The sequence below is a fragment of the Pan troglodytes genome, chromosome 18, assembly GCF_028858775.2.
Source record: "Pan troglodytes isolate AG18354 chromosome 18, NHGRI_mPanTro3-v2.0_pri, whole genome shotgun sequence".
In the NCBI taxonomy this organism is placed as follows: Eukaryota; Metazoa; Chordata; class Mammalia; order Primates; family Hominidae; genus Pan; species Pan troglodytes.
In genome coordinates, this window is record NC_072416.2 from 18,810,341 (window position 1) to 18,827,395 (window position 17,055).

At 47.0% G+C, this 17,055-nt stretch overlaps 1 protein-coding gene across 1 annotated transcript in view; it reads left to right on the forward strand.

Annotated features, from left to right (window-relative positions):
- The window catches only part of LOC749124 (polycystin-1-like), a 97,124-nt gene that overhangs the window by 27,152 nt on the left and 52,917 nt on the right, over positions 1-17,055 (forward strand). The window contains 1 exon segment of the mRNA XM_054668965.2: positions 11,659-11,686. Within this exon segment, the coding sequence (XP_054524940.1) occupies positions 11,659-11,686 (28 nt within the window).

Sequence of the window (17,055 nt, forward strand, 5' to 3'; positions counted from 1 at the left end):
GCAAAGGAGAATTATTTGTTATAAAATAGTAAATATTGGCCAGGCACAGTGGTTCACACCTGTAATCTCAGCACTTTGGGAGGCAGAGGCAGGCAGATCATCTGAGGTCAGGAGTTCGAGACCAGCCTGGCCAATGTAGTGAAACCCCATCTCTACTAAAAATACAAGAAATTAGCCAGGCATGGTGGTGGCGACTATAATCCCAGCTACTTGGGAGGCTGAGGCAGGAGAATCGCTTGAACCCGGGAGGTAGAGGTTGCAGTGAGCCGAGATTGCCCCACTGCACTCCAGCCTGGGCAACAAGAGCAAAACTCCGTCTCAAAAAAAAAAACAAACCGTAAATATTAAATTGAAAAAGGGACATACTTAAGGGAGTGAACTTGAAAAGCCCCAGCTGACACTTGGCAACACCTTCCTTGTTTGTTTTGGGCTTTTCTGAGACAGGGTCTCACTCTGTTGCCCAGGCTGGAGTGTAGTGGTGTGATCTCGGCTCACCTGAGCCTCAGCCTCTCCAGGCTCAGGTGATCCTCCCACCTCAGCCTCCAGAGTAGCTGCATACAGGCATGCACCAGTACAACTGGCTAATTTTTGTATTTTTTGTAGAGATGAGGTTTTGCTATGTTGTTCAGGCTGGCCTTGAACTCCTGAGCTCAAGCAATCCACCTACCTCAGCCTCCCAAAGTGCTGGGATTATAGGCGTGAGCCACAGTGCCTGGCCAGCACCTTCCTTGTTAAATTGCATGTGTCAGCCACCTCCCTCGGTGTCCTCCCAGCCTCTGGGCAGTCTGGCTCCCCATTCCTTTCTTTATCCAACAGCATTTTTTTTGTGAGACAAGGCCTTGCCCTGTTGCCCAGGCTGGAGTGGAGTGGCACACTCATAGCTCACTCCAGCCTCCAACTCCTGGGCTCAAGTGATCCTCCCCTCTCAGCCTCCCAAGTAGCTGGGACCACAGGCGCAGATCATCACGCCTGGCTAATTTTTTGATTTTTTGTAGAGATGAGGTCTCATTATATTGTCCAGGCTGGTCTCGAACTCCTGGCCTCAAGCAATCCTCCCGCCTTGGCCTCCCAAAGTGCTGGAATTACGGATGTGATCCACCACGCCCGGTCATTCTAACAATATTGATTATTAGGTGTTGCCCTAGACACAGCCTACTGTGCGTATGTGTAAATACGAATTGAATCATCCCACAAGTAGCTGCTAAGTAGAGGAGGTCCAGGGAGTGGGGAAGTGTAGCCCTGGGGACCTTGGGAGGACAGGGGAAGCTTCCTTGGAAGGTGAAGTGTAGGCTTGGCTAGGGAACTTGATATAGGTTCTATGAGGCTGCTGGGGCTGGAGCAGAGAGAAGAGGGAGAATGTAGGAGGTAGGAGTGGAGGCCCAAGAGGGAGAGCGTTGGTTTTCCTGTCTCCTACACCCCTTCACTGGCCAGTTCTGCTTTCATGTTTTTATTTATTATATACTTTTTGAGACAGAGTTTCACTCTTTCACCCAAGCTAGAGTGCAGTGGCACAATAATAGCTCCCTGTAACCTCAAACTCCTAGGCTCAAGCAATTTTCCTGCCTCAGCCTTCCAAATAGCTGGGGCTACAGGCACACACCTCCGTCCACAGGTAATTAAAAAAAATTTTTTTTTCATAGAGATAGGGGTCTCGCTTTGAGTCTCAAACCCCTCACCTCAAGCAACCCTTCTGCCTCAGCCTCCCAAAGCACTGGGATTACAGGCATGAGCTCCTATGCCCAGCCCAGTTCTGCTTTTACAATACCAGGGCTTCCTGTAGGTTTGGAAAACACCTGTTGGGTTGCAGCACAGGCTCTCAAAGTATCTCTTCTTACTCAGCATCTCATCCTAACCAACTCTGCCGGGAGAGTAGAGTGGGGAGATGAAGGCTGGAGAAAGAGAAGGGCCCTCACTTACAGAATGGCTTAGGTCATGGGCTCTGGAGCTGGGTTCACCTCCCAGCTCTGCCCCGGCTATTACTTTGTGCCTCAGTTTCCTCACTTGTCCCGTGAGGATGATGACTGTGCCTACTCCAGTTGTTACAAGGGTAATTCGGTCAGTGTGTAGGGACACGGTGCATGGACAGGACAAGTTCAATAGGCATTAGCAGTCAGCTGCCGAGGACCCACTGTCAAGGGCCATGCAGTGGCCACGTTCACAGTCACACCACGGAAGATCCAGAACCTCTGGCATCTGCCTCCGTGCGGGGCATTAGGTAGAGAGCCACTTTTCTACAGGCAATGGAGGCTGAGACCTTTCTTCTTTACTAGCCCAGGTTTTGATTACCTCTCACTGGATCCCCCAGCAGCCTGTTACCAGAAAGAAGGGCAGACGCAGGGAGCCTGGGTGTGTGCTCAGTCCCTGCTGGGTTTTCTCCTTTTATGGTCAGCCTGCAGTGCTCCGGCTTCCCAGCCAGAATCCACCAGCTTGTGTTTGGGCTTGGGCCGAAATAGCTGGTCTGTGGGGAGCTGGGTACCTCCTGGGAGTCCTCAGGCCCACAGCGGGGGAGAAACCGCTGAAGCCCTTTATCTTCTCAGGAAACGTGCCTGGGGCCTTACACATCCGAGGCTGGGTGGGGAGTCTGGGGAGGAGGAAGGGAGAGAGGCACGTTTAAGGATGGGGTGTGAGGTGACATGAGCCCCAGGGATCTGGGCTGGGAAGCTCAGCCCCAGGTGGGTCCTGATGACGGCCGGCCGCCCCAAGCTCCAGCCTTCCCAGACTCCACAAAGGCTCGGTACTGTGTCCCTGCCCACTTTGGAGCTTCTGTCCCAGGCCCTCTGCTTGGGATGCTCTGCCTCGACCTCTCCCCAGGAGATTCTTTCACATTTTTCTTAATGCTGTTCAGTGGTCACCTCTGCCATGAAGGCTTCCTGTCTTGCTCAGGTGGTGTGAAAAAACAAACAAACAAAAAACTTGACGTCTATAGCACTTGGGTTCACATCCATCGTAGCACTGCTCATCTCTTACAGTCATTTCTTTGCCCATCTGACTCCCACCCTGGGTCATGAACTTCTCAAAAGCAAGGATAAGCAAGTCATGAAGCTCGGTGCATTGGCTTGAGCCTGTGATTTCAGTTACTTGGGAGGCCAAGGCGGGAGGATCACTTGAGGCCAGGAGTTTGGGACCAGCCTGGGTAATATTACTAAGTTACCTTACTAGGCCCTGTCTCTACAAAAAAAATGAAAACAAAAAACAAAAAACCATTAGCCAGGCATAGTGGCATGCACCTGTAGTCCCAGCTGCTCAGGAGGCTGAGATGGAAGGATCTGTTAGCCCAGGAGTTCCAGACTGCAGTTAGCTATGATCGTGCTACTGCACTCCAGCCTGGGCATCAGAGTGACACCTCATCTCTTAAAAAAGAAAAGAAAAAAAAAAGCAGATCTTATTGACTTTTGTGCTTTCAGTACCTGGCTCAGGACTCGTTTGTTGAATGAATATGTGAACACGTGAATATGCATTTTCCATTGCTTCTACCTTGGTTGCCTCTCTGAGCCAGAGAGCAATTCAAAATAACAAGCATTTCCTGAGCACCTACTGTGTGTCAGGCATTGTTCCTTGTACCCGGGATCAGGCACAGCCCTTGACCTTCAGGAGCTCATTGGTTCAGGGGAAAAGCATTGAAAACGAACAATTTTGTAATTGTTGGAAACCTAATAGAGCTGCATGAAGTGGAAGAAGTCAGATTTATAATCATTCAGAGGTGGTATAAAATGAACATCATTTTTAAAAAAGGTTTATGCAGTATAATTTAAATAAATTCATTTTAAGGATACAGTTCACACCTAAAATTGCAGCTATGTCTGCATAACTGTCTAAATTCACTCATAATTTACATGGTTATGCAGCCATTGCTGCAATATAATTTTATATTTCTATCATCCCCCAAAGAAATCTTGTGCACATTTTTTTGTTACTCCATATCCCTACCCGCAGCTCCTGGCAGCCACGAATTCACAAATCTACTTTCTGTCTCTATGGATTTGCCTATTCTGGACATTTCATATAAATGGAATCATGAGTGACCTTTTGTGGCTGGCTTCTTTTTTTTTTTTTTTTTTTTGAGACAGAGTGTCTCATTGTACTCGCCCAGGCTGGAGTGCAGTGATGTGGTCTCGACTCACCACAAACTCTGCCTCCTGGGTTCAAGTGATTCTCCTGCCTCAGTCTCCCGAGTAGCTGGGACTATAGGCACGTGCCACCACACCTGGCTAATTTTTGTATTTTTAGTAGAGACGGGGTTTCACTGTATTGGCCAGGCTGGTCTTGAACTCCTGACCTCGTGATCTGCCCACCTCAGCCTCCCAAAGTGCTGGGATTACAGGTGTGAGCCACCGCGCCCAGCCGGCTAGCTTCTTTCACTTAGTATAATGTTGTCAAGGTTCATCCACGTTGTATCATGGATTCATACTATTTATGTATTTTTTAAGACAGGGTCTGTCTCTGTCACCCCAGCTGGAGTACCGTGGTACAGTCGTAGCTTACTACAACCTTCACCTCCTGGGCTCAAGCCATTGTCCCACCTCAGCCTCTTGAGTAGCCGAGACCACAGGGATTGTGCCACTATGCCCAGCTAATGTTTGCATTTTTTTTAGTAGAGATAGGGTTTCACCATGTTGCCCAGGCTGGTTTCGGACTCCCGGGCTCAAGCAATCCACCTGCCTCAGCTTCCCAAAGTGCTGGAATTTCAGGCATGAGCCATGGCCGCCGGCCATACATCCTTTCTTTTCATGGCTGAATACTATCCCACTGTCTGGGTAGACCACATTTTATCCATTTACCCATTGATGAACATTTGGTTGTTTCTATTTTTTGGATATTATGAATAAAGTCCATAATTTTTACCAATATGGAAAAGAAAAACAAGAAAAACTCTGAATGCCATATCATGGATAGATGGCCTATTATCATTCCATATCATCTGTACCTTTTTCCGCCAGAATGTTTTGAGACATTTATGAAGTAAGGATCACAATGATGATAATTACTAAAATGGAGAGAACCTGTGGACCATGGGAACCACTAGGCCATGTGACACTCACGTTTATATTAGAGAAAGGCACCGTTTTCTCAAAGCACTTTTCCTCCATCTGCTGAAAGATTATTACAATAAATACACAATGCAATACAATAAATGACCAATGCAAATAGTTTCTCCATAGAGTTATGCAGTGTACAACATGCACCACGGTCCATGGCCATCCTGCAGGTAGGAGGTCAAGTGGAAAGGTCTCCAACTCAGCTCTAGAAAAGTGCAGAGTTAGAGAAGCTATCATAGAAGAGTTGACTCCCAAGACGATGTTTCAAATACAGATTAGGGTATGTACCCGAAGAATTGAAAAGGTACTCAAACTAAAACTCGTACAGGAATGTTCATAGCAGCACTATGCAGAATAGCCAAAAGGTGGAAATAACCCAAATGTCTGTCAACTGTTGAATGGATAAACAAAATATGATCTATCCATACAATGTGATATGACTCAGCCACAAATAGGCATAAAGTCTGGGACCTGCTACAACATGGATGAACTTCAGCCACATGCTGAGTGAAAGAAGTCAGACATGAAAGGCCACACACGTTATAATTCCATTTATGCAAAAATATCTAGAATAGGTAAGACCATAGAGACAGAAAGCAAATTGGTGGTTGCAAGGGCTTATGCGGGAGTGACTGCTTAATGGGTAGAGGGTTTCATTTGGGGGTGACAGAATATTTTAGAACTAGATAAAGGTGGTAGTTACATAACATTGTGAATGTACTAAATGCTCCTGAATTATGCACTTTAGTTATTTTTTTATTTTTATTACTATTTTTTGAGATGGAGTCTCCCTCTGTCACCAGGCTGGAGTGCAGTGGCGCGATCTCAGCTCACTGCAACCTCCACCTCCCTGGTTCACGCGATTCTCCTGCCTCAGCCTCCTGAGTAGCTGGGATTACAGGTGTGCACCATCGCGCCCAGCTAATTTTTGTATTTTTGGTAGAGACGGGGTTTTGCCGTGTTGATCTCAAACTCCTGACTTTAGGAGATCCAGCTGTGTCGGCCTCCCAAAGTGCTGGGATTACAGGCATAAGCCACCACACCTGGCTTGAAATATTCACTTTAAAATGGTTCTTTTTATGTAGTGTAAATTTTACCTCAATGGAAGAAAAAGAGAGAGAGAGAGAGAATGGATTAGGCCAGAGGAGAAGTGGTGGTGGGTGCACTGGGCAGAAGAAATCACTTGTGCAAAGCAAGGAGGGAGTGAAACTGCTTTGTACTGCGGAGAATACTGCTTTTGAGTCCAACACAAGCTCAGGCTTGGGGAAGGAATCAGATAAAAAGTTCCAGGATCTCAGAGTTCCCTGTGCTCCACACGGTTTGGCAGACAGCACCCACATGGAGTCCTTCTGCTCGTAACCAGCATCCTGCAAGCTTCCCACGCCTGGAAGTGGTGTGTTTCTGATGGGAACGTCAGGCCAGAGGTCTCCCAGCAGCCCCCAGCTCAGAGCCGCGCTGGCAGCTCCCAGGCCTTCTCCTGGAGCCCGCTCCCTCTCCTGGGGGCCCTGTGAGCATCTGAGCCTATAAATCTCTCCTGCTCTGGGCCTAGGATTCACAAGGCTGCCAGGAAAGCCTGCCTCTCTCCCTGAAGTCGTGGATCAACACAGCCCATCTGTCTGTCCATCTCAAAATCTTTCCTTAAGATAGTGGAGGTTGTCTGGGCCGGTCCCAGGAGGTTCTCTCTGCCTGGGTTCTAATCACAGGGTACCTGGTTCTTCTATCCTTCACCCTCTTTTAAAAAATCACTTTTTAGTACTTTGGGAGGCTGAGGCGGGCGGATCACCTGAGGTCAGGAGTTCGAGACCAGCCTGGCCAACATGGTGAAACCCCGTCTCTACAAAAAATAGAAAAATTAGCCAGGCGTGGTGGCACGCACCTGTAGTCCCAGCTACTCGGGGGGCCGAGGTGGAAGAATTGCTTGAAACCAGGAGGCAGAGGTTGCAGTGAGCCAAGATCGAGCCACTGCACTCCAGCCTGGGTGACAGAGCGAGACTCCATTTCAGAAAAAAAAAAAAAAATTAAACTGGTTTCCCATTTTGCTCTGTCCTCGAGTGAATTTCTCCCCCTGGGTGGAAGCTAAAGGCATGGGTATCTGTCTGTCTCCAGAGTATAATGGAGAGATTAAAGTTTGATTGCTTTTTTCCTGTTTTTTCTTTGAGATGGGGTCTTGCTCTGTTGCCCAGGCTGGAGTGCAGTGGCAAAATCTCAACTCACTGCAACCTCCACCTCCTGGGTTCAAGCGATTCTCCTGCCTTAGCCTCCCGAGTAGCTGGGATTACAGGTGCCTGCCGCCATGCCTGGCTAATTTTTTGTATTTTTAGTAGAGATGGGTTTCACCAGGCTGGTCTCGAACTCCTGACCTCAGGTGATCCACCCACCTCAGACTCCCAAAGTGCTGGGATTACAGGTGTGAGCCACCACGTCTGGCCTCCTTTCTCTTATAAATAGGGACACCATTGATTTAGGTCTCACTCCAAGCCAGGATGACCTCATCTCAACATCCTTCCCTTAATTACATCTGCAAGACCCTTATTCTAAATAAAATCACAGGTGGGATACAGTGGCTCACGCCTGTAATCCCAGCACTTTGGGAGGCTGAGGCAAGTGGGTCACTTGAGCCCAAGAGTGTGAATCCAGCCTGGGCAACATAGTAAGACCCAATCTCTACAAAAAATACAAAAATTAGCCGGGCATGCTGGCATGTGCCTATAGTCCCAGCTACAGGGGAGGCCAAAGAGGGAGGATTGCTTGAGCCTGGGAGGTTGAGGTTGCAGTGAGCTGAGATCACGCCACTGTACACCCACCTGGGTGACAAAGTGAGACCCCATCTCAATCAATTGGTTAGTCAATAACATCGCAGTCTGAGGTTCTGAGTGAACATAGCTTTTGGGAGTCACAGTTCAACCCACCCCAGTGACCTTGGGCAAGTTGCCTAACTTCTGAACCTCACTCTCCTTATTTGTAAAATGGAGGCAATGCCAGTGCCCACCCCAGGGGCTACTGAGATAATTCAGTGGGTCACTTCAACACAGAAGTTCAGCATACGCCTGCAGTGCAGTGAGTGCTCGGGAGATCGGAGCTGTTAGTGGGATCGTAATGCGGTGGCTCTTTCTTTTCTGTCTTTTTTTAGCTGTGTGGTCATGATGGTTTCATAAAGAACAATACCGACTCTTTTTCTATTGACCATTTTTGGTGGGATGAGGAAAAGATTGTATGTGTTCATAGCACAAACATAACCGGGATAGAAGTAGAATGGGTGAAAGCAGGTCTTCCTCCTGTCCCTTTTCTCAGTACTTCAGGCTCAGGCCTGTTTGTTGGTTTTTTTTGTTTGTTTTATTTTGTTTTTGGAGTCTCGCTCTGTTGCCCAGGCTGGAGTGTAGTGGCATGATCTCACCTCACTGCAACCTCCACCTCCTGGGTTGAAGTGATTCTCCTGCCTCAGCCTCCAGAGTACCTTGGATTACAGGTGCATGCCACCATGCCCGGCTAATTTTTGTATTTTTAGTAGAGACAGCGTTTCACCATGTTGGCCAGGCTGGTCTTGAACTCCTGACCTCAAGTGATCTGCCCGCCTCAGCCTTCCGAAGTGCTGGGATTACAAGTGTGAGCCACCGCACCCATCCCAGGTCTGTTTTTAGAGATACGGTCTCACTCCATTGCCCAGGCTGGAGTGCAGTGGTGTAATCACAGCTCACTGCAACCTTGAACTCCTTGGCTCAAGGGATCCTACTGTCTCAGCCTCCCAAGTAGCTGGGACAAGGGGTATGTCCATCACACATAGCTAATTAAAAAAATTTTTTTTTTGTAGAGACTGGGTCTTGCTATGTTGTCCAGGCTGGTCTGGAACTCCTGGCCTCAAGTGATCCTCCCATCTCAGCCTCCCAAAGTGTTGAGATTACAGGCGTGAACCACTGCATCCTACCTATATATCTGTCTTTTTAAAACACAAAAGGTATAACACTATGCTACCTTATCTTTTATTTTTAGCTTAATATATTTTGGATATTTTTCTGTGTCCATCCATAAAGCTCTGCCTGGTTCTTTTCAATGGCTGCCTATTTTATTTATGTATTTATTTTTTATTTGTTTTTGAAACAGAGTCTTGCTCTGTTGCCCAGCCTGGCGTGCAGTGGCGCGATCTCGGCTCACTGCAACGTCCGCCTCCTGAGTTCAAGCAATTTTCCTGCCTCAGCCTTCTGAGTAGCTGGGATTACAAGCGTGTGCCACGACACCCAACTAATTTTTGTATTTTTAGTGGAGATGGGGTTTCACCATGTTAGCCAGGCTGGTCTGGAACTCCTGAACTCAAGTGATCCACCCTCCTTGGCCTCCCAAAGTGGTGAGATTACAGGTATGAGCCACTGCGCCTGGCCTGCCTATTTTTAAATGTGCCATTATATAAACACACCAGAATTGAAACCCCAGAGCTGACTAGTCTTTAGGCCTTTTGTCTTGAGGATTTCATTCAACCAGGCCACCCAAACATCCATCTATAATCCGAGGGAAGAGAGAGAGAACTGATTGGAGTTGGGCATAGAATCTGAGGAACGTGCCCACATCCAATCAGTTCTCTCTTAAGATTACAGACGGAAGAAAGAGTCATCTCTTTCACCTTGCCTTCTTCAGTCCCATCCATCCTCCCATTCATATTCCCATCCATCCATCCATCCATCCATCCATCCATCCATCCAACTCATTTACCCACCTATACACTCTGTCCTCCCTCCCATTCACCCACCCATCCACTCTCTCATCCACTCACTCATCCTTCCCTCCTCCGTCCAACCATCCGTCCAACCAGCCATATACCCACCCACCTACCCATCTACACACCCTTCCCTCCTTTCTTCTTTCTTTCTTCCTATCTATCCATCCATCCTTCCTTCCTTCTTTCCATCCATTTGTCCACCTACCCACCCACCCACTCATCCATTTGTCTTCCTATCTCTCTATCTATCCATCTGTCTATCCTTCCATCCAGCCATCTATCTGCCTATTCACCCAGCCTCCCATCCATTTATCCTCCCGTCCATTTACCTATCCATCCATTCTTCCATCCACCCATCCTTTCTTCCTTCCTTCTTTCCTTTCTTCCTTCCACTCACTTGCCCATCCACCTCTTCTTCCATCCTCCCATCCATCTACTCATCTGTCCATCCATTTTCCCACCCATTTTCCCACCCATCTGCCCATCCACCCACCCACCTACTCACCTACTCATCTGCCTATCCACCCACCCATCCACCCTCCCGTCCATCTGTCTATTCATCCATCCATCCACCCACCCATCCATCTACCTACCCATCTACCCACTCTTCCATTCACCCATCTACCCTTCCTTCCTTTCTTCCTTCCTTCCATCCACTCATCTTCCCATCCATCTACTCATCCATCCCTCAATCCATCCATCTAACAAGCATAATTCAGCACCTACCATCTATGTGCCAGTACTAGAGATACAATGTAAAATCAAGCCTAGGAGATTTTTGATGAAATGAAGCTTGTGAGAGCTGAGCACTGAACTAGTAGGACTGAAGCCAGGGAGTGGATTTAAGAAATGCTTGCCACTGTGGCATTGTCTACCAGCAGATATGATGCTGGGATTTCTACATTGTTAGGTGACCATTGAACATATTGGTAACTGTTCTCAGATCTCTCTTTGGGAAGGAAATGGGTCTTCAGAGCCTGGCTCCACGTCAGAGGCCTCTTTAAGAGTAGAAGGTGATGGGTAATGTCTGCTTAATCACATCTAGTTCTTTGATGACCTCTGTATCTTTTGGGTTTCTCTGGTGGTAAACAAGAGAGACTGACTCTGTCATCTAGTAGAGGAAAGGGATTTGTAGGGGAGTATGGAGGAGCTCACAGATGCAGTGGGAACACTAGGAATCAGGCTAGGTAAATGACAGAAACTGGGCTGCTTGGGCCCAGGGGCAGAAAGGAAGTCTGCCTCAGGGCTCTGTCCACCTGCTGTGCTTCCCTGTCCTTGACTGAGCTTGGAGTTTTAGGCCAGAGAGTCTGACCAATGCAGCCTGGAACACATTCTTACCTCTTTGTTGAAGGTACCTAAGAGGCAGTCCCACTAAGACTGTACATGATGGCAGGGGTGATGGGGGAAACCTCAAGGACCACAGGATGCTTCTGGAAGAAGAGAAAATGGATGCTGGATTTACAAAAAAACACAAATATGCACAATACTATATTACAGATGAAGGAACTGAGGCATGGAGTTTAAGAATATTTACCCAAGGCCACAGAGAGGAGAAGTGGCTAAGTGGGACCCCGATCTGTATAGATCCAACATCTACGTTTGGTCCCTAACCTAATCTGGGTGGGGTGGGCCTCCCAGGACACCTCCAGAGCTGATGTGGCTGGATGCTAATGACTCCTGGATCAGTCAGCCTCCAGCATCTTTCTGGGACTGCCTCTGGGACTTTGGGGCTGCCCTTTTGGCTTTGGTCTTGGGCCCTGTGGCCTGTGCAATGAGCCCAGCTGACCTGTTGTCACTTCCAATGAGGCCAGCATGGAGAAGCTTTAGAATGGGAGGGCCCTGGGAGGAGCCAAGTCCAGACCCTTAGCTCAGAGCTCATTTTAATTCACGGCTCTTTTTTCTTTCTGTTTGCAGATCGGGAGGACCAGTCCATTCTATGCACGTAAGTGGAACTGCTTTTTATTGTTTTTTTTTTTTTTTAAATCTGTAGTCGAGATCCACCCTATGAAAGAAAAGATCCATGAGTGCAGAGATCTTTGATTTGTTCATGGTTCCAAGTGCCTCTCTTTATACCTGGCACCATGTAGATGCTCACTAAACATTTGTGATATATGGTCTTCTGCGGAGGCAGGCAAACTTAAACTCTTAATGACACCTGCTATCATTTGGTTCCATACCTCTTCTCCTTCTAAAAAACTAGCATTTATTGAACATGTACTCTGTGCCGGGACTTGAACTAAAGATTTGATATGCAGAATCTTATCTAATTGCATAACAGCCATCTGTGTTGATAGGGAAGATGTTAAACTGTCACTTTAGTATTTCACATTTATCAAGCCACAAACACATCAGTGCCATATTTGGTGATTGGTATCACTGTTTCTTTGAAGACCTAGGTACATAGGCAGAAGATAGTAACTCAATTTTAGAATCATTGAGAGAGTTTTCACTATTGTATTTATATGCAAGTAACATATATTAATATATATTGTTGATTCATTGACACTGAACTCACAGCCAGCAGCTCTGTGGCTGATGCCTGGATGAAGTTTATCTGATGTGTATTTATTACATAATGGGTATCACAACTTTATTGTGCTTGGAAACATGAGCCAACACTTGAGCACTATGCTGGGGACATTTTTGTATGTGTGCTGCCGAAGGGAGCACATCTGAGGGGACATTTTAAACTGCAAAATAACTAACAAAAAGCCACAAAAATACAAAAAAAGGTGGCACTAAATACACTACAGAAAGGTCACTTGTTTACAGTATGAGAGTTGAAACTAGAAGGTAGAGCATTCCCCTGTTCAACCTGAGCTGGGAACGTGTGCATTGGGGGAATCGAATTTTCCTTACTCTGCACATGTTCACAAATGACTACAAAAGTGCCATGAATATTGATTTTGGGGTTACCAATAACTTTCAGCAGGTCGGTGAATTTGAAAATATAGAATATATAAATAATGAGGATGGACTGCATATATATATTTACATAATATATAATATGTATTATATTTAATATATTTATATTTATATATATATATTTGAAGGTCTGGAAGCAACTAAAGCTATAATCAACAGAGGTTATTTAAATAAAATATAGCATTTCCAGGTAGCCACTACAAAGAGTGAGGCTGATCTATTTATGCTCAGAGAGAATGCTCTTTATAGATAATACCGTTGAGTGGAAAACACAAGGGCAAACCAGCATATGCATAATGTAACCGTGTGTGTCTTTAAAAAGAGCACGATTGCATGGACGTGCATATGCTTCCTATTTGCATGAAATTATCTGGAAGGACAATTAAAAACTAGTAATTAGAATTTCAGATGGTGATGGATGGTAGGATGGCAATGAACTGTATTGAGAGAAGATTGAAACAATTAATAAGTTTGGGGTTGATATAGATAGAAAACCTGGAAACAATAAAACAAAGGCAATTATAAACTCCAGGAAAAACGAAAAGTTGGGATGGAAGGAGAAGTAATCACATTGGACTAAGGAGCCCAGCTGTGCAAGTTTGGAGTATTTATCTAACCAGAATAACTACCTGTGATGGACTTGGCTCTGTGGGGAAAGGGAAGAGGATTAGATGGGAACTGAATTCTCATATTCCATGGTAGGATGTACACATTTGATGTTTGACAATGAATAGTCTGGATCTAGAGATATAATGCTACCTAGCTATGAGGATATAAATGCTAAAACAACCTGCCGACTTGGTTTCCTAGGTTTCTGGCTTCTAGGGGTCACCTGCATTCCTTGGCTCATGGTCTCTTCCTCCATCTTTAAATCCTGCAGCATGGTATCTTCAAATCTCTTTCTCTGGTCCCCCTACCTCTCTCTTATAAGGCCCAGTACCTTTGTGGTTATATTAGCCCCACCTAGATGATCCAAGACAGTCTCCTCATCTCAAGCAAACATATTCACAGATTCTGAGGATAGGCCATGGACATTCTTGTGGGGGCTGTTTTTCAGCTGACCACAGAGGCATTTGATCCCCTAGGAGCCGAACCCATGTGTGAGCCACATGTCATCTCCCCAGGAACCAAAATAGTGTAGCTCAACTGCCCTCTGTTGAGTGAATGAATTAAGTGTGGTAACAGAGAGGTGCAGGAAAGAGTAGGACTTTCAGATGGCTTCCTAGCTATGTAGCTATGCACGGGTCACTTGACCTCTCTGAGCTGAGCTTATGGAGAGGCTGTGAAGATGAAGAAGAGGCCACCCTGCTCTCATTTCCAGCACCCATGCCATCAGCAGGTGCTGTTTCATCTAAAACGGTGCTATCCAAAAGAACTTTGTGATGAGCACAAAGTTCACTTAAAAGTTCACTTAATTGAGCTCTTAAAAAGTGGCAAGTATATTGCAGAACTGAATTTTTAAGATTTTAGTTAATTTAGATAGCGGTTCCTGCCTTGGACAGTATGATGCTGAAATATTTCTTATCTCTGTCCATTCCTCTGACTCCACCGCCTCTTCCTAGTTCAGGGTCCCGTCACCTCTCACCAGGGCCTCTGTAGCAGTCTCTTAAGCTCCCTGCTCCCATTGCTTGCTTGCTTCCTTCCTTCAATAAATGCACATTATAAGAATATTCACTCATTATTCATTGAATAAATATTCATTAGCATGCTGTCATAAAGTGTGGATTCCAGAACCTAACCCCTTGGGTTTGAATTCTGGCCCCATCATCGTCTAGTTAGTTGTATGCTCCAGGAAATAAGTCAGTTCACTTCTCTGAGCCTCAGTTTCCCCATCTGTAAAATGGAAACAATAAGCACCCCATTGGGTTGTTGGAAGGATGAAATGAGTCACTACATGTGAAGAACTGAGAAACAGGCCACTGCCCCATGGTGAGCACTTTGTAAGGATCAACTGCTATTGTAGTGAAAGTGCTCACTATTTTTTAAAAATCCTTCCTGCAATCCAGTATCCATCTTGCAGTTTGTTTGTTTGTTTGTTTGTTTTTGAGATGGAGTTTTGCTCTCATTGCCCAGGCTAGAGTGCAATGGTGTGGTCTTGGCTCACAGCAACCTCCACCTCCCAGGTTCAAGTGATTCTCCTGCCTCAGCCTCCCGAGTAGCTGGGATAACAGGCATGTACCACCATGCCTGGCTAATTTTGTATTTTTAGTAGAGACAGGGTTTTGCCATGTTGGTCAGGCTGGTCTCGAACTCCTGACCTCAGGTGACCTGGGGAGCCTCGGCCTCCCAAGTGCTGGGATTACAGGCATGAGCCGCTGAGCCTGGCCCATCCTGCAGTTGGTGGTTGTTGTTGTTGATTTTTTTGTTGAGACAGAGTCTCACTCTGTTGCCCAGGCTGGAGTGCAGTGGTGCGATCTTGGCTCACTGCAACCCCCGCCTCCTGGGTTCAAGCAATTCTCCTGCCTCAGCTTCCCGAGTATTATGCCATCATGCCCAGCTAATTTTTGTATTGTTAATAGAGATGGGTTTTCTCCATGTTGGCCAGCCTGGTCTCAAACTCCTGATCTCAGGTGATCCACCCACCTCAGTCAGCCTCCCAAAGTGCTGGGATTACAGGCATGAGCCACTGCGCCCAGCCCATCCTGCAGTTCTGATTCTCCCCACACTGGTTCTAAAGTCGCGTTCCCCTCCTGAAATGGTTTCCTGCACCCATGAGAATAAAACTCAGATTCCTTACTGTGACTTGGAAGACTGAGTGTGATCTGCTCTTCCCTCGTCACTTCCTGCTGTCCCCCTCTGTTGTGGCCCTCCAGCCATGCTGGGGGCCATTCTGTCTCATACCTGGGCCCAGCATTTCCCTCCCTTGGACCTCTGTCCATACTGTTTGCCCTGCCTGGCCCACCCGTCCCTCCATCCTTCCCACAGGACTCTCTTGTAACTTTCAAGGCTCAGCAACTCCCTGGCTTCCCCATCCACAGCCTCCCCTCTCCTCCCTTCCCCTCGATCTTCTCAGTCACATCACCCCGATGTAGCAATGATATCTCCACCACAAACTATCTTGATTATTTGTTTACTTGGCTATTGTGTATCTCCATCTCCTGGAATGCAGCGTTAGCAAGGACTTGGCACACTGCCCACACACAGCCAGTGCTGGAGAAGGAGGCCTTGGCCATTGTTAGGGAGGAAATCCCAAAACGATCCGACTTTTATTTGCAAATGCATCCAGTCAGCCCAGAACCACCAACGTCTTCAGTCTCTGTATTCAATTTTATTTTGCTTGTTGTGAAATTCAGCCAAAGTGACTTGAAGGACCTACAAGATGACAGCAGGGCTGAGCTTTTACGCGTAGTTGGTGCTTAAGAGAAGCCAGGCTGGAGCCAACTGTTTGGTTATGCAGTTAAGAAACTGAAAATTGGCCGCGCACCGGGGCTCACGCCTGTAATCCCAGCACTTTGGGAGGCCGAGGCGGGCGGATCACGAGGTCAGGAGTTCGAGACCATCCTGGCTAACACGGTGAAACCCCATCTCTACTAAAAAAATACAAAAAAATTAGCTGGGCATGGTGGCGGGTGCCTGTAGTCCCAGCTATTCAGGAGGCTGAGGCAGGAGAATGGCGTGAACCTGGGGGGCGGAGCTTGCAGTGAGCAGAGATCGCACCACTACACTCCAGCCTGGGTGACAGAGCGAGACTCTGTCTCAAAAAAAAAAAAAAAAAAAAAAAAAACTGAAAATTGGCCGCGCACCGTGGCTCACGCCTGTAATCCCAGCACTTTGGGAGGCCGAGGCGGGTGGATCACGAGGTCAGGAGTTCGAGACCATCCTGGCTAACACGGTGAAACCCCGTCTCTACTAAAAAAAATACAAAAAAATTAGCCGGGCATGGTGGCGGGTGCCTGTAGTCCCAGCTACTCAGGAGGCTGAGGCAGGAGAATGGCGTGAACCTGGGGGGTGGAGCTTGCAGTGAGCTGAGATCGCGCCAGTGCACTCCAGCCTGGGTGACAGAGCAAGACTCTGTCTCAAAAAAAAAAAAAAAAAAAGAAAAGAAACTGAAAACTGGCCAGGCACGGTGGCTCACGCCTGTAATCCCTGCACTTTGGGTGGCCGAGGCAGGTGGATCTCTTGAGCTCAGGAGATTGAGACCAGCCTGAGCAACATGGTGAAACCCCATCTCTACAAAAAATACAAAAAGGTGGGCCAAGGTGGGTGGATTGCCTGAGCTCAGGAGTTCAAGACCAGCCTGGCTGACATGAGGAAACCCCATCTCTATTAAAAATACAAAAAAATTAGCCAGGCATGGTGGCACATGCCTGTAATCCGAGCTACTCGGGAGGCTAAGGCAGGAGAATTGCTTGAACCTGGGAGGCGCAGGTTGCAGTGAGCTAAGAT